General features: G+C 43.5%; 3 protein-coding genes across 13 annotated transcripts; 2 read left to right on the top strand and 1 right to left on the bottom strand.

Annotated features, from left to right (window-relative positions):
• Positions 1-1,239: 1,239 nt before the first annotated feature.
• Positions 1,240-8,485, top strand: LOC120821795 (protein-tyrosine sulfotransferase 1). 9 transcript variants are annotated; one of them, XM_078105244.1, is made up of 7 exons: positions 1,289-1,521; positions 1,749-2,563; positions 3,844-4,538; positions 5,693-5,851; positions 5,953-6,206; positions 6,769-6,970; positions 7,934-8,485. In XM_078105244.1, the coding sequence occupies exons 3-7, from the start codon at positions 4,131-4,133 to the stop codon at positions 7,967-7,969; spliced, it is 1,059 nt and encodes a 352-aa protein (XP_077961370.1). In that variant the 5' UTR covers positions 1,289-1,521; positions 1,749-2,563; positions 3,844-4,130; the 3' UTR covers positions 7,970-8,485. The 9 variants fall into 9 exon arrangements, with proteins under 9 accessions (XP_040036751.2, XP_077961370.1, XP_077961369.1 ...); XM_078105243.1 differs by having other exon boundaries at positions 1,749-3,128; XM_078105242.1 differs by having other exon boundaries at positions 1,313-1,521; positions 1,746-2,563.
• On the bottom strand, positions 8,365-13,058 carry tmtops3b (teleost multiple tissue opsin 3b). 2 transcript variants are annotated; one of them, XM_040180810.2, is made up of 6 exons: positions 12,679-12,810; positions 12,039-12,399; positions 10,969-11,143; positions 10,271-10,442; positions 9,958-10,191; positions 8,365-9,161 (listed from the first exon to the last, which is right to left on the bottom strand). In XM_040180810.2, the coding sequence occupies exons 2-6, from the start codon at positions 12,391-12,393 to the stop codon at positions 8,961-8,963; spliced, it is 1,137 nt and encodes a 378-aa protein (XP_040036744.2). In that variant the 5' UTR covers positions 12,394-12,399; positions 12,679-12,810; the 3' UTR covers positions 8,365-8,960. The 2 variants fall into 2 exon arrangements, with proteins under 2 accessions (XP_040036744.2, XP_077961365.1); XM_078105239.1 differs by having other exon boundaries at positions 12,039-13,058.
• A 1,011-nt stretch (positions 13,059-14,069) lies between these two features.
• Positions 14,070-22,311, top strand: LOC120821763 (clathrin interactor 1). Of its 2 annotated transcripts, none has more exons than XM_040180743.2 (12): positions 14,070-14,495; positions 17,118-17,222; positions 17,455-17,551; positions 18,046-18,154; positions 18,405-18,611; positions 18,959-19,127; positions 19,239-19,455; positions 19,538-19,619; positions 19,743-19,820; positions 19,966-20,276; positions 20,535-20,718; positions 20,861-22,311. In XM_040180743.2, exons 1-12 carry the CDS (start codon positions 14,455-14,457, stop codon positions 21,241-21,243), a joined length of 1,983 nt encoding a protein of 660 aa, XP_040036677.2. In that variant the 5' UTR covers positions 14,070-14,454; the 3' UTR covers positions 21,244-22,311. The 2 variants fall into 2 exon arrangements, with proteins under 2 accessions (XP_040036677.2, XP_077961364.1); XM_078105238.1 differs by having other exon boundaries at positions 14,320-14,495; positions 17,118-17,157.
• Positions 22,312-22,412: the final 101 nt, after the last annotated feature.

The raw sequence follows: 22,412 nt of genomic DNA, 5'->3' as shown, positions 1-22,412 counted from the left end.
CAACTGGGTCTGTGAGGGCAACGCTGTTGATAGAAAAGCAACAAACCTCTCAACAATAGTCTCTGGATCTACTCTATCATTCTCTGCAGGGATGTCTTAAAGACGCAGAGGAAGGAAGTTCTAGTTAGACTTGTGAACGTATCTATTTTGAGTTTCCTGTTAGTGCCTTATTTCAGTTTCCTGTCCCCACTACCCACCTTACTGAGGATAAATAAAGAGATACACTGCTGTCGGGACGAGTTTGTATCAGGGAATTTTATTTATAAAGCACATTTCAACAACAGGGCAATTCAAAGTGCTTCACATAAAACCATTAAAAACATCCAGACACAAAGCAAGGAGATTTTTAAACAGTAAAGAACATTGATACATTGAAACATTAAATAAAAACCGACATTAAAAGGATAAAACAGACATTAAAAGATTTTAAATAGAATAAAATTGTATGTAATGTAATTTAAGAATGTCTTAACGAATTCCGACTTGCAGAAATGTTCAATTGAAGGCAGCAGACAAAACAGAAAAATATTTAATCTGGATTAGAAGGAGCTGAGGGACTCAGCAGACCTGCAGCTTTCTGCGACCAGATATGAGGAGCAGGAAAACTGAAAGCTGCTTCTCCGTGTTTAGTTCTGACTCTGGGAACAGAAAGTAGACCCGTCCAGGACCACCTGAGGGTTTGTGGCGGTTCACAAGGTATCAGCAGATCAGAAATGTACTTTGGCCCTAAACCATTCAGTGCTTTATAAACTAGCAGCAGGATTGTGAAGTAAATTCTTTGTTTGACAGAAAGCCAGTGTAAAGACCTGAGAACTGGACTGATTATGATCCACTTTCCTGGTCCTAGTGAGGACTCGAGCTGCAGCCTTCTGGATCACCTGTCATTGATCCGCCACGTTCGGTTCCCCACAGAGCTCTTTATACATCAGGAAGATCGTTGTCACACCGAGACAGTCGCTAAAACCTGGTTTACTAATGAAGCGGTGGGCAAAGCAAACGAGTCGGGTTTAACCTCAAACCTAAATCCCACACTGTGATTAGGTTTCTCCCCCCGTGGGCGTTTACTGAGAACATACGAATCGATGAAGTAAAGTCCTTTTAGCCTCGAGGAAGAAGAATACAAAAAAAAAACCTGCGCCGGTCACAGCGGCGGAATTGCCCTTTAAGCTCTCCACCAATAGGATCCTCCCGAGCAGATGCGTCGAGGGAGTCACAGCGTCCAGGGACCAATCAGTGCCCAGCATTCTCTGCCTGGCTGCGTTCCTATTCGCTGTGGGGTTTTCTTCGTCCCCTCCTTCGCCCTCTCAGCGGCGGATGCAGCCCGACTTCTCACGGAGCGAAGTTAACGTCACACCGGGGACCAGCAGCGAGGCGTCGTGTGGTCCCGAACAGCGACAGATAGCTTCACCGAATGGTCGAAAACATCGATGCGCGCGGAAGAGCTTCGCGGATCAAGATTGTCGTCTTTTGTTTTTTTTTACCTCCTCTCCTCTTTGGATTTCGCCACTTGCACAGACGCCGGTGAGTGAACACCATTTTTGTTTTTTGGGACGTTTTCTGATGCATTTACGACGAGCGTTGGCTGACAAGTGAGTCCAAGTCGAGATGGGTTTCAACACTTCACTGACGGGGCTGTTCTGGCGTGTCGCGGCGGGGTGGGGTAGATGTGTGTGACTGCAGGTCATTCACCTGGTGGCTCGCCGCCTACGGGGCATTTTTCAATTCATTTTCTTTTTTTTTTTTAGCAGACAAGACGCATCGTCGAGTCCGGCCAGATGTTGGCGGGCCTTCCGATTTGCAGCCGTGGAATAATCCTATTTCTGCACACGCACGCGCGCAGTCGTCTGCGGCGATGGCTCTGATTTGCACCTGGGTCACCGCACATTTCATGCAACGCACTTTAAAAAAAACTACAATTTCTTCTTTTTTTTCATGTTTCAGTTTAATTTGTTCTTTTTTTTTTTTTCTTCATTTTTAAAAAAATGTTTCTTTAGCGATAGACAAGGAGCTGTCTCCGTTGCAACATTGGTATAATAAGGCCTTATACAAAGGGGCAATATGTGAGAAACGTGCGAAGGGCAACCGACCCAACAAGGGACGTGGTCCTGACAGCAGCGCATTAACCAGAGAACCAGAGGACACAATGTGAATGTCAGACTTTCCCTTCGGAAAGAAGTCTGTCATCGCTGCTTCCTGTGAGGAACCAACTGGCTTTACATTTCTTGAAAACCTACTGGTCCAATAGATCCCCCTAAGATAAAAAAAAGAGAGAATTTTTGATAACGAAGCAGGTGTGCTGAACATATACTTCTTTTTTTAGGATGTGCAATTCATTTCACATTTTGCCACAAAGGGGAAACGGTTATTGCAATGCAGCCTAAAGAAAAGAAAAATAAGAGTCATAAATTCAACCTGGGGTTTCCAAGGCAACCGCTCTAAGAATGCTCCGGCTCTTTGACGGAGTTCAGGTTAAATGTCAGGGATGTTCTCTCCGTTTGACTCTTGTTCCCTCCTGTGAAGAGAAACCGTCTTTGGCGCTCTCCTTGCAACCTTCGGCTGAAATGTCAGTATTCCTTCCAGCCAATGACTGTGATGACGGATCAGTGTTTTCTGCCTAATGTAGACTGAGTTTGTTGGCCTGTCCTTGATCGGTGAACACGTTGGCCTTTTCAAGGTCAATCCCGCGATTTTGTCAGAGGAGCTATCCACTCTTTGTCTTTCCAGTTTGCATTTTGGGGAAAATGTCCTTTTTTAAATCTGCTGAGAGGAAAAAAAAAGCAACACGGCTTGTCTTAAACCTCTGGCCTAATTCTCTGCAAAACGCCAAGTGGCTTAATCTCTGCATGGAAATGCATTAAAATTAGACGTAAAGCCTGTGGACACCACTGGACTTATCCAGGCTTAAGGCAGCGCCTAAGTATCCCAGATGCCCTCATTTCCAGCTGTTTTTTCCCTTCTGCTGTAATCATCAGTCCTAAATTATTTTTTTTTATAGTCAAGCTACTTCAGCCCAGCAGAGAGAGAGGAGCTCCCCACGTGGCATCCAGATGTTGGGCTCCTTGCATGTTTATTTAAGACGGAAACCAGAATCCCTCTGAGGAAAAAAGACTTATTTCATATTTGCTTCTGTAAGGAAAACTGCCGTGAGTTTGCTTTAAAAGGAGTCTGAAGACTGCAGTAAAATCAGTATTTTGAGACATTTTAGCTATTCAGCTGAAATGTTTTCCTTCACGTGTATGGTTTTAGTCTGTTGTGTGCGTGCGAGAAATCAGATCCTGTCTTGCGTTGCTGAATATGCTCGTAGGCAGATTGCAGAAGCAAAACGGGGAAGTCGCAGGATGACCCGCCCGGTCAATAGTAAAATGATCGCAAACAAATTGCATTGACTTTCGTTGTGGCAGAAAATGTCGGAGAGAATAAAAACATGAGGGAGCTGTAATTAGTGTTTTCAGACACACGGCCACAGTGAACTCTGCTATGGCTTAACAATCCGATGCAACATAGCTGCTCTGAGAACAGATATTGGATGTGTTTCAGCCCTCTAGGAGTTAGAACCAGTGTTCTTGGCAAAATAACAAAGCCGCCAACTCCACCACACCCCGCGTTCTTACAATAACACATCTGTAGGGCCGTGGCTTATGCTTGCAGTTACTCACTTGTTGGACATTTTAAATACGGTGGTTTCTTTTGTTGCACAGCAAGTTGTGAAGTCGTGCTCGGAAGAGAAACCTCCTCGCACTCAACACTATTGTCTCTTACAAACAAAAGCGTTCTGTATTTGAGAACAGTTCAAACTGATTCTGTTGCAGTTCCTGTCTTGACTGTGCTGTCCTCGCGTGTCAGACAGGAACGATGGACGGGAGACGCGGCCGGCAGCAGCGCGCAGCGGGCCGGGCGCCTGCTCTGGGACATCAGGGCTGAGAACCAGCAGAGGTCCGAGGAGTTTCTCCTAGGACGCTTCCAACCTCCTGGCCTCCCTCAGCTGTTTCTTCTCGCAGTCGTCCCCATCATCCGGGCCGTCGGTGCGTCCCTAAATCTTGAACTGAAGCTCTGACCTTCACATCTGGTTGAGGGAGTGTGTGGAGGCGCGGGGCGCTGAAAACCGCTTCATGTGCGCCTGAAACGGAGCCATGAGGAACACCAGGTCGAGCCTGCTGCTGGGCTGCATGCTCCTCTGCTCTGCCTCCCTGATCTACCTGGGCATGAGCGGCACAGGCTGCCCTCCGAAAAGCCATCGGTACCGGTGGATGGAGCTCAACATGGGCTCGGCCAATCAGAGCTCATCCCTGAACGAACATTTCCCCGAAGACACGCCCCTCATCTTCATCGGGGGCTTCCCCCGCAGCGGCACCACGCTGATGCGCGTCATGCTGGATGCCCACAACGCCGTGCGCTGCGGGGAAGAGACCCGAGTGATTCCCCGCCTCCTGGCCATGCGGGCCACCTGGAGCCGCTCGGTGAAGGAGCGGATCCGGCTGGACGAGGCCGGCGTCACCGACCAGGTGTTGGACTCGGCCGTGCGAGCGTTCCTGTTGGAGGTGAGCTGGTTTTCGGCCCGTGGATCATGGAGACGGTTATTGAAAGCTTTTGAAAATATTTAGATGCAGATGTTGAGCAGAATATGCTTTGTGTTTAACAGTGGTTTTCATTATTTATTTACCTGGCAGTTGTTTATTGTATGTTTTTTAATTACTTTCGTACATCACATGAATAACAAAAAAACCCTCACATATAAGAAGCTGGAGCCAGTAAATGTTTGACATTCTTGCATGAAATAATACTGAATTTAATTACATATAAATTTCCAATAAGGTCCATCAACTGATCCGTATGCCAGTTAACATTTTACTTCTAAACCAAATGTCTCCTAATCTTTGCTTGGTTGCCATTTGAAGAATTTAAGATTTAAATTTGAATGGAAACTGATGACCGCTACTCTTGAAAGTGATTTATTGAAGGAATATTTGGAAAATATGCTCAGTCGCTTCTCCTTCATGTCTGTCTATTAGTTATGGATCTACAAATAGCAGGTTCTGATCTAACGCCTTGTAATTAACACGTTCTAAGTGTTAAAAAAGGCGATTATGAGGCGGCTGGGATTTAATTGTCAAATTTGCTTAGGAAGGTTTCTAACTGAGTGAAGTGACCCGGAAGTAGTTTAACCGAGCTGTTTGAATTCTCTTAATTGCTAAGGAAAGAAACTTCTCTACTTTAGCTTCTTCAGCATAGGAACCACTGGACCTTTACGAAAGGAAAGGAGATGATTCCATCGCACAATTCTTGGCAATATTTATTCTTTGAGAAATAATGATCATGACCGAGAAACGTAAATAGATGATGTGAGTAAGCGTTGGCATAACTCATTAACATTGCACCCTTGTTAATGAAGTAATACTTTGAACCCGGTCGTTTTATGTCGTCTACATGAGGTCATTTTTTGACAATTCAAATCCAGCCCAAATCTCAGAAAGAAAGCAATTGAACCCGTTTCCTAAAATGACAAATTCTAGCTTCATAAAATGGAATTTGTTTAAATGTCCCACTGTCTTTTTTTATTTTTTTAGGTCCATTTTCTCTTTAATAGTGTAAAAGTGCTCCTCTCCGTCAGTGTAAATGACATATATATTTAGCACCAGTGTGTATAATCTCTATTAGCTCAGGTATTCCCTAATATTCCCTCCATGTGCTTCAGGTGATCGTCGGCCACGGGGAGCCGGCCCCTCGCCTTTGCAACAAGGACCCGTTTGCCTTGAAGTCTCTCTCATACCTGTCACGCATCTTCCCCAAAGCCAAATTTGTGCTCATGCTGCGAGACGGACGGGCGACCGTCCACTCCATGATATCCCGCAAGGTACGCTGGCCGTCTCTTAGACCTCCTCTCTGCCCTTGCGTGTGCCCTCTGTCGTGATGCGCCCCTCGCGTTGACCTCCCCGTCCCGCCCTCCGCTCACAGGTGACCATCTCCGGCTTCGACCTGACCAGCTACAGGGACTGTCTGACCAAGTGGAGCAGCGCGGTGGAGACCATGTTCAGCCAGTGTCAGGCCGCCGGGGAGTCCACGTGTCTGCCCGTCCGCTACGAGCAGCTCGTGCTGCACACGGAGGAGGAAATGAGGAAGTTGCTTCACTTCCTGGAGCTGCAGTGGGACCCGTCGGTGTTGCACCACGAAGAGTTGATCGGAAAGGCAGGTGGCGTGTCTCTGTCCAAGTAAGTGTGTGAAATGGAAGCGTGTGCGTGTGCACCTACACTTTTTTTTTTTAGTCATCTATCCGATGACGCAGAAAGTTGCTGAGATTTTTTCTTTTTTGTGTTTGTTGAAGTCACACGTGTTGTGTGTTGCATGTACACATCTGTCTGTGTGTGTCGCACAGCTTTATTAATCCTCTTGTGAATTCCCCCCCCCCCACCTTTATTTTAGTATCACAGGTGTAGGCAGATTCGAACACTCAAAAATGCAGCAAAAACAATCCAAACGTGACATTTATTTTGAAGGAATTAGTCCTCAGAGAATTGGCACCCTTATTTTGATTAGTTATGCAACGGTTGGTGCAATATTAGTCATAGAAAGGTTTTAAAACCTCCTCAGAAATGTGGCATTTTGTCGTTTTGTGTTTTTAGGGTGGACGGGTTGACTTGTTTAAAAGATCAAAAACGCCCAGCGTATTTTCATGTGTCGCTCTCCAGTGGCTGATTACATGATTACATGTAACAGAATCGGTTTTCTATAAAACTCGTGGCGGTGGAACTCATGAGCGGTGCGTGTGTGCAGGGTGGAGCGCTCCACGGACCAGGTGATGAAGCCAGTGAACACGGACGCCCTCTCCAAGTGGGTCGGTCACATTCCCTCTGACGTGATCAGCGACATGGCTGAAATCGCCCCCATGCTGGCTCGCCTGGGCTACGACCCGCACGCCAATCCGCCCGACTACACGAGACCGGAGCCCGCGTTGTCTCCGTTCAACTACTCACAGGTGAGGTTAAAAAACTGATCTGAGGAAGAAACAGAATCACGGGTCATTGTTTTTTCTTTTTTTTTTTTAACAATTTTTACAGAAACATCATAAAATATTTAGCATAAAATGAATTACAAATTGTTAATGCTATTAATCATGATGAATGACATAAGAAGTATTGCACCAAATCATTTTTTTAAAAGATTATTGTTGATTAAACAATTGTTTGGCACTACAGATTTTCTCCCAGAGTTTAAATGCCCACGCACCCAAAACTATTCTGTCTTGAGGATTATGTTACCCAGAGGTCTCGCCTTCCAAAATTAAGACTCATGTAACGAGCCACATTTGCTCTGTGGATGGCATCTAAAGACACTTTAATATTAACACAAACGAGATGCCAAATATGTGAGGTGCTGGAAAACATCCTCTAAAAAAAACCTCCCATGCGAAGCACGAGCAGCTCACTTCTTTCTTCTTAGTGTCGCTGCTGAAACCCTGAAGAAATCACCACCCCAAATAACAACTGCACTACTTCGCACTCACCCCTAGTGGCCTCCGGTCAGTCTGACGGCACCGAGAGCGCTTACCTAAGGGTTAACCCGGTCGGAGCTTCTGCGCCGTCGAAGGCGTTCCGGAAAAACGGTGTCAGCTAAAACTGGCGCGTGAGAGCGATGGAAGTTGAGCCCTTCAGTGGGCGACAATCACGCGAGGAGTGACCGGCCAGGCAACCGAAAGGAGAAGCTTGGATTATATCAAACCGAAGATGCATCTAAACATGGCTCTAATATGTCTATATGTTTGCTGCCATATTGATGGCCTTAATTTTGTGTATTGCACCTGTTTAATCATTTTTAAAGCGGTCTGGATTTTTCATAGCACATTCGGAGGATGCAGGGTTCACGTAATTCCTTTTTGTTTTCTTCCTTAATCTCGATGATTCCAGTCGTACTACAACATTTTGTCCTTTTCCTTCCACAGAATTTGAAATCAGCAGATACTCCACACCCCAGTTGAACGAAAGAGGACATTTGGGCTTCGGTGCTCCACGATATCGATGCACCTTAAAGACAGACTTCCTGTTCAGTAGTAATTACTTTTCACGGGAAAACATTTTCAAAAACATCAATATTTAGGGATTGTTTGTAAGACCGAAGTGCGGTGTTCGTGTCTGCACACTGTAGAGACTCATCGAGTGGTTTGTCCACTACCTGCTCGAGATGTTTTCTCCAACGCGTCCTCCGAGGTGAACCGACAGTATTTTACGCCGCGCTTTGCTGCTCCGTCTCCCCTCGTACCCGAGGGAATTTCTATATGTCTGTAAAGTTGTATGATTCAGCACAAATGTGACTTTGGACTAGTATTTCACTTACTGAGAGTTCAGTCAGCGATCATGAAGCATAATGACTGTATATTTTTAAAAGATGTATTTTTATTTTTTAAGTAAATTATTTTGTTGTCGATCATTCAGGAATCTAAAGTTTTTTTTATCATTGTATATTCGTGATCATGAATAAAAAGAGTACAAGTCTCTCTTTGTTTCCTAATTATCTAAATATTCACTCACTTACCTTATCCAATCATACTGCTGTCTGCATATTTAAGACTCCTCGCCCTTTGAGATACAGTTTGAAACTGAAAAAATAACGTCAAGTTTCATATAGTCAGACTTGTTTGACTTTAATGTGACAAATTTAAACGTGAGATACGGTTGTTTGAGTAAGAAAAAAAATGTATAATGATATGCCTATTAGACCATAGAACTAGTTCAGTGGACCGGGGTTAGTCAGTCCAGTTATACTCTGACATTGATGGCCAACATACTGCATATCTGCTGCTGTGATAAACGGCTACGAATACTCAATAAAGCCGCATGGTCCACAAGAACAAACATTTTAACTAAAATAATTCCTGTAGTATATTTATTACATTTTTGTTCAAAAATAGGTGACATTAAGTGGAAATTACAATTGTAATGTCTTTGTTGATCATCAAACTAAGTTGACCTCTATGTTGCGTATTGAGCCACTAGCACCAGCGCAGGCTGCTGTAGCTGCTGGTCTCTGGATGTGAACATGACGTGCACTGTGTTTTGTTCCTCTGTTGGTGGGGGACGCCAGACACCCCTCCTGCTGGCCAGTGTGTGTTGAGCTTGGGTGGGAGGAGCTTCTGAGCCGCACCTGATCGTGTTCAGGAGACACCGGGAGAACTGATGGACACACACGAGCAGAGGAGAAAATGTCAGTATGCTGCAGAATCGGAAGTTACGTTCAAATGTCAGAAAAAGGGGAAATGTTTCTTCCTCAGCTTCATGAGCGGGGATGTGATCACAGAGGATGTCCGTTATTGGCTAAATTACCAAAATGCGAAAAGAGTATATATACCAAGGCTAACCCGGCAAAGGAGGCCAAATACTTTTTTCTACCCTGGTTTGACACAAACACAAAACTACATTTATTAATGATTTTTTTACACAAGTGCATGTCAAAGCGATGCTTGCACACATAATCATTTGTCCATCCTGGCTATAAAGAGCTTTTTTGTGCAACTTTAAAGGATGAGAGGCAGGGAAACCGCTTTGGGTTGGGGTTAACAAAAAAATGCATTTCAAAGATAGTATGGAGAGAAGCAACTGTTATAACATATGGAAGGACAAGTGGTCATAAAGGCGCATGTTACAGATTTTACACATCACAGTCTGGTTACAGGTCTACCGGAGTGCTTTCGTGAAATTCTTTGGGGGAAAATGACATTTGGGTCTCCAGAGAGATACGTGTAAAGTCTGATTGAGTATTAGACACATGTGGCTGTTCCTTGTCTTTAAGGCTTTATTATGATGAATTGCAAAATAATACAACATTGTTTAGCAAACCAGCTTTAATGCAACAGAATTTTAAAGGACATATCCTTTTTACTGGCGAGACCCAACAAATGTTGTGCACGTCTGTTTTATTTAAGGACAGCGGGTGGCTTTGTGTCACATATTTAAAGGGAAACGTTGGTACCTGCTTGTTGAGCAGCACATAAATAACAGGGTTGAGGACGGTGCTGGTCTTTGCCAGCAGGGACGGGATCAAACTGGCAGCAGGCGACACCACGCCGGGCTTTCCAAAGGAGGCGAGCATCGCCACAACACCGTATGGCATCCAGCACAACAGGTAGCCTGTCACCATGGAGACCACCATTAAAAGGACACGGCCTTCCCTCCTCTCAGCTGAGGACTGATTGATTCTGCTCACCTAGAAAAAAAAAAAAAAAAAAAAAGCTGTAACAAACACAGGTATCACAGAGGGGTCAAAGGTCATCCTGCATGCTCACCTGTCTTGCGACCGCTCGCACGGCCAACAAGATCCTCCCATAGCAGAAGAGCATGAGCAAGAGCGGCAGCAGCAGGCAGAAGACGAACAAACAGCCGATGTAGGAGCGCGCTGCGGTGGAGCGCTGGTGCCACTGAACGGAGCAGATGGTGCCGGGACCCTCCGGCCCATAGCTGCTCCATAACACACAACAAATGCTCTGATTTCATGTACTTTATCGATTTCTGGGTTAGCATATGTTTATTGTTTCTCCATTTTTAAGCGAAAAAATGGAATGGACTAATGTCTAATCATGTTACTTGTATGTGTGAGATGGGTCTTGAAAAAGGAAAGTAGATTATTTTCAGACTAAATTTCTCGGTAACACAGTTGTTGGTTGTCAAACTAACCTCAAGAATTATAATAGGTTGTTTCTTAATTTTTATGTCAATTTTATTCATGTAACATATGATTTTTCAAATGAACAAACAAACGTTTTATGCTCTTGTTTAGGGGCATTACAGATTATCATTTGACCCATAAAACAAATAACATTTGATCTCAGTAAGTCACATTGTGAAATTTTGCACAACATTTACAGATCTCCAAAACTTGTGGCTCTGCGAATTTCTTTTAAGGCACTTTCCTCTGAGATGTTGGATCATCTGCTTAATCAAGACAATGAGTGATTGAATATTGAGTGAAATAATGAGTACAGACCTGCTCCAGCCCAGCAGCGGCGGAAGAGTCCAGACCAGAGAGTAGAGCCAGGAAGCCGCTACAGCCAGCCAGGCCCGGCGGTACTGAGAGGAGTCCGAGTTTGAGTGGGTTCTGCCAAGCACAGCAGAGTACCGCTCCAAGGACAGCAGAGAGAGAGACACCAGAGATACTATACCTGACAGAGAGAGAGACACTCATTCATTCTGTGAAGATCAGTAAGAAATCAAACCGAGCCAATCATCTCTGTGTATTAGTTACCAAGTTTACACACATCCAGGTTTTAAACTACAGTTTAATGTATAACATCCAAAAACATTGATTTTGACAAACTCATACTGCTGTCATTATTAGCATAACTAAATGGTGTCTAATTTCACAAAATTATGAGTAATCTCAGTTTTATCCTATATGGACATGTTGCATAATTCACATGCAGGCTATATTTCCAAAAAATGCAAATACCGTACATACATGTAAGCTTTGTCATTTTATCTTCAAAGTATACAAAAATGTACATTCACTCAAATTTTCAGCTTAAGAAATTATATTTCTGCCATACCTCTTCAGATACTTATCTACAAAAAAAAAGTTCAGAGACTTAAAAAGGCTGCAATGAAAATATTATTTTGTTAAAAACAGAGGGAGAAGTGCCAGAGATATATTTCAAAACTGTCTTAAGAGATCTTCGCTTGATTTGCCGGCTTAAGTTTAATGATTCTAACGGATTAAATCATTTTGATTTAAAGTTGACAAACATAAGGCTTATGACCAGTCCCACCTCTGCAGACATTATCAGTCTCTTTGCAAGTCACTTTGTTCTGTGTGTTTTTTATTTTTAGAATCTGAGTCTGAAATAGTTTGATTGATTGATTTCATATATAAATATTATACTCCACCACATTTTATTATGTTAGAACCTCATTGAGTCAATTCAAGCGTGAGGATTTCATTTACCAGCTGCAGCATCAAGGTGATGCACTGAATACTTGAAAGGTCATTGCAAATGCTGTATAGGCTTTTACTTTTGGAGATGTCGCATCGTGAGGTTGGAAACATCCTCAATAACTCACCAAAAAACGCGTTGGAGAATCCGTACCACCGGCACCCGTAAGACCCGGTCAGCCACCTGCCGCCCACGCTGGCCGCGAAGCTAAGGGGGGTCCCGAGGATGCAGACGAGCATGTCGCTCGCGCTGATATTGATCAGCAGCACGTTCACCGGAGTCACCAGACCGGGGAAGCGCGAGAACACCATGAGCACAAGGAAGTTACCGAGGAAGCCCAGGACCAGGATGAGTCCGAGGACCACGGCCGCCGCGGTGTGACCCGCCCGGCCCAGCGCGGGATCCGACAAGGAGCTGAGCCCGGTGCTGAGGTTGTTGCTATGCTGCAGGAGGATCACCATGGCAACCTGGTTATCGCTCATGGATGACTTTAACCAGAGACAGAGGGTGCCCATCATAAAACAAAGAAAGAAAAATGAAACGTTAGAAAGGTTTTTGAGTCGGTGACGTTTAAGTCAGGAGAAGACTTAACCTTCTTCTCAGACTGAATGAGTTGCTCCATCTTTAACATATCTAAAAGGTTCACTGTATCACTTTGTATTTAAAAGTAAAATTGGTTAACATGATTTGAGGCATAAATATATATCAAATAAATCACAGTTAACTACAGTTTCAATAGAATAGAAATAGAAAAAATATCTCCAAACCTTCAGTAGGATCAAGGACACAGCCACAAAGAGAGAATGAAAGAAAGAAAATGGTCAAACAAAGATGCAGACAATGACGTTCTCCTGGAGATGACCACTCTGACACATCTTTATTCTGTTTCGTTATTCTCGACCAGATTGGGGACCTAAATACCCGAGCCAACATATCAATTATACAAGCTGTGGTTGACTCAGAGGATGAGCCAAGAACACACTCTGACTGCTAGTATTAACTGGTGAGATGCCAAAGACCCTGAAGAATAATCATGAGGAAAGAAATCCCTATTGACATTTGGAGCAAACTAAGATTCCACAAGAAGTTTTAGAAACTTGACTATTCTGCAATTTCTAAAAGCTAGTATTTTGCATGTTCACTTGCCTTGCCAATTTTCTTCCGTTCTGAAAAAGATCACTTAACTTCTCCTGCTCCTGTAGTTGTTTTCTTATGTCTTCCGTTATCTATCTTAGCCAACCTTCAGCGATGCAGGTGTCTACTTATGTTGCTTCTTACTTTTCACAAAATAATGTGTATAACCTTCCTCTGGGCACACGCCACACACTTTCAATAAAAATCGGGCTAGACGTGGGTCACGTTTATCACCTTCTTCATTTAATAACCTTGTGAATATGTGTACATTTTGTGATTACCTTTAATGAGCACCAAGGAAACAATTATTCAATTCAAAACCAAAACAGGGATCTATTTCACTGTAAATCATGTGTTTGTGGTGATAAACTATCATCAGACTTACATTACTTACATTTTGCATTTGAACCAAATAATCTGTCCACATGGACCATCAGGATGAATTTAAATCCATCACTTCCCAATTAATCAGTTCAAAGCCCTATAATCCCTGATTTAGATATTGTACATGGCCACCGTACAACCAACATAATACATAATGATACAATATTTTCCAGCACGATCCCTTCAGTAAAAAATACAGATTCATGACAGAAAGAAAAGAAATTATACAAATTGAATGATATTTCCAATTTAGTCGAGATCTGCAAGGTTTGTAGGCGGACTTTGATTCAGTACATAACTTTATTCACGGGAGGGCGCTGTTTTCCATCTGTATTCCTTCTTTTCCTTTCATTTAACTCCTTTTCCTTATTTCATTCTTATTTGTTTTCGCCTATACTCGTTTCACCTACGACATTGGGTCATTTTATATACTGACACATACTGAATACACATTTATCTCATGTAAATAACGCTTTCATAATCAACCTATTTCTTATTGATATTTGCAGTTGCTCGTCAAATTTGACGGCAAATGTATTTACCTGCCCGGATAACATTGAGGGGGAAATAGGTTAACATTTTAGGATTATGAAGTTTCACTTTGTGGGGTTTAAAAGGCAAGAGAATACTACATTTAGACAGAGTGACCTTACAATGTATGGTGTTCAGGCCAGAGGTGTGACACAATAATAGAAAACCCGTTGACCTAAATATCCAGCGTGCTGCAGTGTCCTTGAGCAAGGCACATTCAAAGAGAAATCGACAAAGATGCTACTATTTAATTGGCCATCAGCTTTGAGTGAATACGCATTATGATACTTATGATACAGTCTGTGAAATAGGGCGCATCGTGACGCTCCCGTGACGTAGACAGAGAGAACGACGTTTCCGTAGCAACTGAGGGGGGGGGGGCGATCCGTTAACCGCAGCGGCCGCTGTACCACTGGTGCTAACAGAGAAGAGGGGGGGATTGTCGTCGGTAACGACGCAGTATCGAGGCGGCAAGCCCGCAGTTCTGTGCGGAGATGCTGAATATGTGGAAAGTCAGAGAGCTGGTGGACAAAGCGTGAGTACCGGGGAGCAGGTGGAGCTTTTTGCACTCGCGAGACCGTTAAGTGGTTGCTATGCTAACACGATAACGTTAGCTAGCTAGGCGGCTTTAGCCGGGCAGCATCAGCAACGGATACAGGCCGTGACGTCACGGTTGTAGCCCCTCAGCTGTTAGCTCCGACTAGCTGTTTGGTTGCCAGTTATCAACCTTGTGGCACAAATAGAGATGTGTGCTTCATGGTGGCGGCCCCCGTCGTACATTTCCGACACTTGTGTAGGCAAGGCAGGAAAAAGACAATATTATAAACCGCTGGTTCATCTGTTCCTGATCCACAACGAGTGCTATTCAGTCAGCTAATTCCGCTAGCATCTGTGTGTACTGTTCCTCCCGGTGCTGCTGCAGAACACGCCCTGTGTCCCCATGGCGATGCCCGCTACCTCAGCCGTTTATTCACCTGACATTATATCCAGAGTAGAAAGTTAAACAATAACAATGAGAAGCTAAGAGGCAAGATGATTGTCTGTGTATAGTGAGTCTCCTGCCAATCAGCGACCGACCGCATGTCATAACGAAGCACACAGTCCCTGAACAGCTGAGGCAACAAAGCTGCTTTGGCTAAACGTGTCTTCAAATCGTTGTTGATCGGGCGGATGTTGTTTATCTGAGCGCTAAACTATGCCAGTTGTGTATTTTGATTTGGGGCTGTACAAAATGAATTTAATTTAAATTGAGTATATGTACAAATATGAAGACGATGACTGCCTTTTTTTTTGCTCTTCTCAATCAATCAATTTAATAGATTGGACCAAATTTAAAGCATAAGTATTATACAATTCAAACCAATGTCACAAATATACTTACTATACATTCACATAAGTCATTATGTTGACTGATTAAAGGACAAGCTTAAAATAACTATGCCCTTACAGTCAGTCTGTTAATGGTGCATCTTCTGCCACACGTGAACCTTTTAGATACTTCTAACCACTTTGTACAGTGTTGCGCTCTTTTAATACGTCCCTATCTTTTTCCATTATCCTGATCTTTTCATGTGTTTTTATATATGAGGGATATAATTCAAACTTAAGTTTTCTTTTGGTTATTCCTTTGCACTTAAATTTAGATAATAATTGTGTGACCAAATGCAGGCTGCTATTCAATGCGTACTGTGTGCAAACAAATCAATAGGTAGGGTCCAGTATTTCAAATACATTTTTAAATTTTTGGGAATACAGATGAACAATCATTTTGTCTGAAATCTGTATTTTATTTTTTGTATCATCTTAATTTGCCACATTAACATACGTTTGTCTGTTTGAGACCCTACATTCTCTACAGTCTCCCATGAGCTCGGCTCTTTAGAGGATCAATTGTATTGCAAATGTTATAAGGAAGAACAAGTAAGTAGATAGGAGACAGTTTCATCAAGGAAAGATAAGTGAACAGTCTGAAGAAAGGAGATGAGACGGGTGAGTGTACTGTAGCAAGAAATAGAGAGAGCTTTTCACTGGAGTAATAAGAGCTCAGCTCCCATCAGCTGGTGGTTGTGCCTGGCTTGGCATGATGAATATCCTCTATTATTGATCCACCTCAACAAAGCTGCTTTTCCTGCAGATTAAGTCGTGCTATTGTGGTGCTCTCGCTGTCTGTGTCAGTCTCACCTGCTGACGATAACAATAAGTCGGCGGCAGCTCCTGTGCTGACCGGGCCTCCTATCTTCCTTTCGCTGGATGGGTGGCAGAGCTCGAAGCAGACAGAGAGGAAAGCCTGCTGTGGAATGAAAGTGGCATGATACAAACGGGAGATTGGCAGACGCGAGGAGCAGAAAATCAAGCGAAAAGAATGACTGCTTAAGATGGAGAAAGGAATGACACGTTTCAGAAGTAATAGATGCGTCCGTCGGCTGTGTTTTTTACCGGGAGCCTGTAGAGCACAAAGGAGAAGGGACAGCAGCTTGTAAGCCCACAAAAACAAAGAGAGTGCAGGAGAGCGACTAGTCTGGTGATTGCAGTGTGTACCTTGCTGTTTGTCTCACACACACACACACACACACACACACAAAGACACACCGATGGATATGCACCGTCTGCTCATCTGCTCTCATGTACACATTGACTCATCTCCCTTTGTGTCCTGAACATGTGAATATTTCCTTTTTACACTGTGTGTGTGTGTGTGTGTGTGTGTGTGTGTGTGTGTGTGTGTGTGTGTGTGTGTGTGTGTGTGTGTGTGTGTGTGTGTGTGTGTGTGTGTGGAGAGACGTTCACTAGTGTAGACACAGGCTTTTAGAAAGTGGTCTTTCACATTTCAGTGACTTCCTGGATTTCACTGAGTATTGTGGCCCGTGCATAAATGTAGCTGTTTATTATGATAATCCTGTTGTCTACAGTTATTGTCTGCTGTAGAGCGAGGTGAGGTGCTGCCACATGTAGCATGAGGCAGACATCCGTGTTTCCATGTAGAACGGAACCATTAGACATGATAATGAAGCTCTGCTAGCCCCACAGGGATTGTCCTCATCCTGTGTTCACAATATGTAAACACAATGACTTTACCTTATATACAATGGAAATATTGATGGCGACGCAGATATTTTATTGGAGTAATCATGACAGAATGATATGTTTGTGTCAACAGCACCAATGTGGTGATGAACTACTCAGAGATTGAATCCAAGGTGAGAGAGGCCACCAATGACGACCCCTGGGGACCCTCCGGTCAACTAATGGGAGAAATAGCCAAGTATGTGTAATACGCACGTTATCAGTAAGGCGGCACGTAATCTTGGTTGTGTTATTAGACACGCCTTCACCCAAAGTGTTTTATTTCGAAGAAAAAATGATTCTGTTCAGAAGAAGTAAGACCAACGGTCACTAGATTTAATTATATGTTGGATTACAACATGGATTACTACATGGATTTACCAACTACAACCATACATTTTCTGTGTGTGTGTGTGTGTGTGTGTGTGTAGATCTACCTTTATGTATGAGCAGTTCCCGGAGGTGATGAACATGCTGTGGACCAGGATGCTTAAGGACAACAAGAAAAACTGGAGACGAGTGTACAAGGTATGGTCAAACTTTGATTGGTATGTTGATTTCCAGATGTGTGTGTGTTTGTGTGTGTGTTGTATATGTGTCCGGCTGTACTGTGCAGCGCAGTTCTGTATGGTTTTATCAGGATTCAGGAGAGCGGAGTGTCAGGGTTTCTTCATTTCTTCAGTCAGACACCGTCACGGGTTCTAGTGTTTACAAGACTTTACTAAACCAACACTGTTTACTTTGATTCAGTAATTGGTGCATTTGAACTACATTCTTGAACCCTGCCCACATACTCTAAAGACACACGCAGAGCTGATCAATTATGCAAGATCCCTGGAAGAATGAATTAGATTTTGATTTTCTTTAGCACAATTAAGATGAATCTAAGAGTTGGGACAGTTTAGTAAAGCAACTGACTTTGAATTATTTCTATATTTTATTATTCACTAATCGGTTCTAGTTATAACTCTTGCATAACCTCTTATCACGTCTCACTATCTCTCTCCATCCCCCTCTTGCAGGCTTTACTGCTGCTGGCCCATCTGATCAGGAATGGGTCTGAAAGAGTCGTCACCAGTGCTAGAGAACATATCTACGACCTGCGATCTCTAGAAAACTACCACTTCATTGGTGAGTCTCAATAGAAAACATTTTCTTATTTTTTGTGCAAATTAGACCTTATCACAAAGTTCGCTGAGTGTCCAAAATAGAATGGGTTCATTCTCTCTGGAGATCGGCTGCAGAAAATCTTCAATCTCTCCATCTGATTTTGATCAGTATTGCAAAGACAATTATTAATTTTTTACACGATCGTGTTGTCATCAAAGTTACTATCTTCAACAATCATTTTACTTGTCTGTGTACGTACGCGTCTGTCCAGATGAGAATGGTAAGGATCAGGGCATCAATGTGCGTCAGAAGGTGAAGGAGATGGTGGAGTTCATCCAGGACGATGACAGACTGAGAGATGAGAGGAAGAAAGCCAAGAAGAACAAAGATAAATACATTGGAGTCTCCTCTGACAGTATGGGTGGAGGAGGCGGAGGAATGGGAGGAGGAGGAGAAGGAGGAGGAGGCAACAAAACCTGTAAGTAATTCACTATATCCACTGATTAAAGTCAGATGGGGGATTCAAACCCTAATAATCGACCCCTATCCACACGCATGTTCATAACATGTAAAGCAAGCGCAAGATTTTTTGAATCAAACTACATTTTCCGGCTACAACAAGGAATTTGTCATATTGTTTATTAATTAGTTGATTAATCACTAAGTTTATACATGACTAAAAAAATCTCATTTCATCACCAGATCCCCCCCAAATTGTTCAAATACGTCACACTGAACAGCATCAAAACATGTGTTGTTTATTGTGTGAGGATGCTATTTAAAAGATTTCTCTCTCTCTGCTGTTTTCTGTGTTCTTCCTCCCAGCAAATGAGTTGGATCAAAGTAAGTGGGACGAGGACTGGGATAAGAGCAAAGGAGCTTTCCCCTTTAGTGAGAAGCTCGGCGAGATCAGTGACAAGATAGGCAGCACCATCGACGACACACTCAACAAGTTCAGAAAGAAGGAAAGAGACGACTCGCCCGACAGAATCAGGTATATACACAATGTCCCCCTGCACAGTTCTACATGCGACATTATACAGATTAAATTAAGATCAAATAGATGCTTTTTTCCTCACGCCGTCTTGCTCTCGCTTTGCCATAGTGACAACGAGGAGGACCGAGCGTCGAGAAACGGCAGGCAGGAAACCCTCGAGTTTAAAGATGAGGAGGAAACCGTCACCACAAAGAGCATCCAAATCACACAAGCAACAGAAACCACCACCACCACCACGCGGAAACGCAGCGGAGCGGCGGGCAGCAAGGCTTTGGACCTCGGTGCTGCAGCCCACTACACTGGAGACAAGAGCCCCGAGGAGAAGGTGCTCGCACAGACACTTCCCATTGTCAGATCAGAATTCAAGAGTTCATGTTTAATCACATTCTCTTTATTTCTATCTGTAGTCGTCAGTCAGGCAGTCTTCCAGTGGCGGCCTAGCCGACCTGCTAGTGATCGACCCTTTATCCAATCAGAGCACTGCAACAGGTAGTCCCACACTCCCACACTTTGACACCCGCAAAGATGTGAAAGAAATGAAGGCCAAACAATTTTTTTTTTTTTGTTGAAAAATCCATACAGGAATAAGTACATGTGTCTCCCTCCATACAGGTGGCAGTTCAGACCTCATTGGTGGCTTTGCTGACTTCTCCTCTCCTGCAGCCTCTGCTAGCCTTCCAACTTCCACTGGTAAGCTAGTACATACTTTTAATGGATTTGGATGTTCTTGGTTTGGATTTGTAGAATATGCACTGTATTTTGTACATTTAGTGCACAGTGAAGGAATGGAGCTGTTTATATATATCACATATCTAAACAACTCTCTCATGGCCAGCCGTAGCAACATCCAATGGAAATGGAGAATTCGGGGATTGGAATGCTTTCGCGGCCAACACACCCGTTTCGTCCTGCTCTGGCCGGTCCCATCCTGTGACGGACCTGTTCGGCAGCGTCCGGTCAACCACGACCCCGGCTTCTAATGCCGCCCCTCCTTCTACGGAGCTATTTGACCTGATGGGCGGAGTGAACCATCAACTAACCAGTCCACATACCACCCTGAGTGCCTCTCAAAGCATGACTTTCTCTCTGGGAGGTGCAACGCCAGCTGTTGCAATGCCAACCATGCCCCTTTCTCGCTCTCAACAGGTAGGTCCGATAGATTTCACCGGGGGGGGGGGGACCTGGATGTAAAGAAAATGTGGATAGATTATGACAAACATTCAGTCAGTGCACCCTGAAAGAATCCTTTATATTTAAATTTTCAATAAATTCAAAGGTTAGGTGGAAATTTGAGGCTGTTGGTTTCTTTTCTTTTCTTTGTCTTTATTGGCAGTATGTTTCTTTTCGTCTTTATGTCAGGGAAAACTGTATTCTTTGTGTAAAATATTTGTATTTGTATTTTAGAGCTTGGGAGGCATTACCTCCCAGGAGCCCATAGGACAACAGCAGAAGGTCGGTGTTGGATGTCCAGGATCATTAGGCTCCACCTGGTCCGACCCCTCGGTCAACATCAGTCTGGACTTCCTATCAGCAGGCCTCAACCCCACCAAGACACCGCCCACACTCAACAATATCATCCAGCAACAAGGTATTTCATTATTATACCGTTTTGGGAAATTCCAATCACGCAGTAAACATTTAAAACGCACATCGTTTTGATTTGAATGGTCGATGTAACTATCTGAACTGAAGTGGATTAACTCCTTCCCCGTCCATATATGTCCGTGCAGGAGTGCCGCCGGTTAACTTGTTGCCCCAGAGCTTCGGGGGACTGAACCTCAGCTCCCCGCCCCACGTTACACCCAACAGACCACCAGCCAATCCCATGATGGCAAGCAGCGCAATGACGATGGGCCTTCCCGCTTCCTTGGCATCGAGTATGCCCCTTTCAATGACCACGGGGACCATGGGGATGGGGGGAATTCCTGTAAACCACGGCATGGTGGGAATGAACATGAGCATGAATATGGGCATGGCCACTCCAGTGATGATGGGTGGTATGGCTGGCATGGGAGTGCCAGGGGCTGGGCCGGGCCTTGCGCACTCCATCCCCCCAGCCGTGGTTCCACCCAAACAGGATTCCTTCGCCAACTTTGGCAGCTTTGGGAAATGATGGACTGCAAATGTGTATGAGTGCGAGTATGCATGTCTGACCTTCGCAGAGTGGGAGCCAGAGAATTGCTGCAGCCTACCTGAAGACAACCGTGCATGTTTCTCCCTCCTTTGGAGAGCTGGCACCAGTAGTCCTTCCCCATCCCAGTCTGTCGACATGATCGGAGGGGGATTTCAACCTACAGCCGCAGGTCATTACTTTCCTGCTCCTCCTCCTCATCGGTTTATATATGTGAATGACCGTATGTCCTCCTTCATTACAAAAGCAACACTTCAAAAGTTTCTATTCTTTACAAGTACAGAGTATTAAACCGTAGCATTGACTACAACAATAAAAATGGCATTGCTGCTTAATTATTTTAGCCTTAGATTTATTTTTATTATTTCAACCAAACTCGATTGTAAAATTTAAGCAATTGCATTATTGACAGATGGTGACTGTTTTCCTTTCGGACACTTGTGCGAATAAGAGTTGCAAGATGCTGCTTGTTTCTGCATTCTACATCTTTTTCCTCCCCTCTATTCTTTTTATCAGGCCCTAAAGAGTTCACAGTATCTCGATGTACAAGATGTACAGGACTTTATTCGAGCATTGTTTTCTGACTCACACACATAGATCTCTTTTGTTTATTGTACTTTTTCATACAGATACTGTACTAAATATTCCCATGAATCACACTTTTTCGTTCGCTGAATTTTAATAAAATATTTCTAAGGCTAGGTGAGACTAAAAGGTGATCGGAGTCTCGGGCGAACTGTGTGCGTGAGAAAAGAATAAATGAGTGCGGGACTTTGCGTATGGCTACAGTTTTCCAGTTTGATGTGCAAACACAGCTCCGCTGTTTCTGAGGCACTGCACATGACCAAATCTTTATTTTGTTACTCTCAGAGCAATGGTTTCATAGTTAGTTCATTAGTTTGATATTTTATTAGTTTACTTATTTTGTTTCTGTTCATATGGGAGCTAGAGATAACATCATTTAGTTGACGGGAATCATGTTTTTTCCAGTAAAGTTTAACTTGATTTGTATTTTCTGTACTTAATATTAAATTAAATCATACAATTGAATATAATATCTCTTTTTTTGTATTACACACTGGGGCTGATTCCAGTACTTTTTAAACTTCATAAAATGTAGTTTGGACAACCTTCGAACCAAGTAATAAATT

This window comes from Gasterosteus aculeatus, chromosome 7 (assembly GCF_964276395.1).
Source record: "Gasterosteus aculeatus chromosome 7, fGasAcu3.hap1.1, whole genome shotgun sequence".
Taxonomy (NCBI): domain Eukaryota; kingdom Metazoa; phylum Chordata; class Actinopteri; order Perciformes; family Gasterosteidae; genus Gasterosteus; species Gasterosteus aculeatus.
This window is presented reverse-complemented; position numbering and strand designations above follow the sequence as displayed.

Excerpts from the sequence above, each read along its gene's own strand:
- LOC120821795 (XM_040180817.2), top strand. The coding sequence starts at position 4,131 with ATGAGGAACACCAGGTCGAGCCTGCTGCTGGGCTGCATGCTCCTCTGC. Across the intron at positions 4,539-5,692 it reads TGCGAGCGTTCCTGTTGGAG|GTGATCGTCGGCCACGGGGA; the intron begins GTGAGCTGGTTT and ends CATGTGCTTCAG. Across the intron at positions 6,971-7,933 it reads CTCCGTTCAACTACTCACAG|AATTTGAAATCAGCAGATAC; the intron begins GTGAGGTTAAAA and ends TTCCTTCCACAG.
- tmtops3b (XM_078105239.1), bottom strand. The coding sequence starts at position 12,429 with ATGATGGGCACCCTCTGTCTCTGGTTAAAGTCATCCATGAGCGATAAC. Across the intron at positions 10,192-10,270 it reads TGCGAGCGGTCGCAAGACAG|GTGAGCAGAATCAATCAGTC; the intron begins GTGAGCATGCAG and ends TTTTTTTTCTAG. Across the intron at positions 9,162-9,957 it reads ATGTGCTGCTCAACAAGCAG|TTCTCCCGGTGTCTCCTGAA; the intron begins GTACCAACGTTT and ends TGTGTCCATCAG.
- LOC120821763 (XM_040180743.2), top strand. The coding sequence starts at position 14,455 with ATGCTGAATATGTGGAAAGTCAGAGAGCTGGTGGACAAAGC. Across the intron at positions 19,128-19,238 it reads GACTCGCCCGACAGAATCAG|TGACAACGAGGAGGACCGAG; the intron begins GTATATACACAA and ends GCTTTGCCATAG. Across the intron at positions 19,620-19,742 it reads CAATCAGAGCACTGCAACAG|GTGGCAGTTCAGACCTCATT; the intron begins GTAGTCCCACAC and ends CCCTCCATACAG.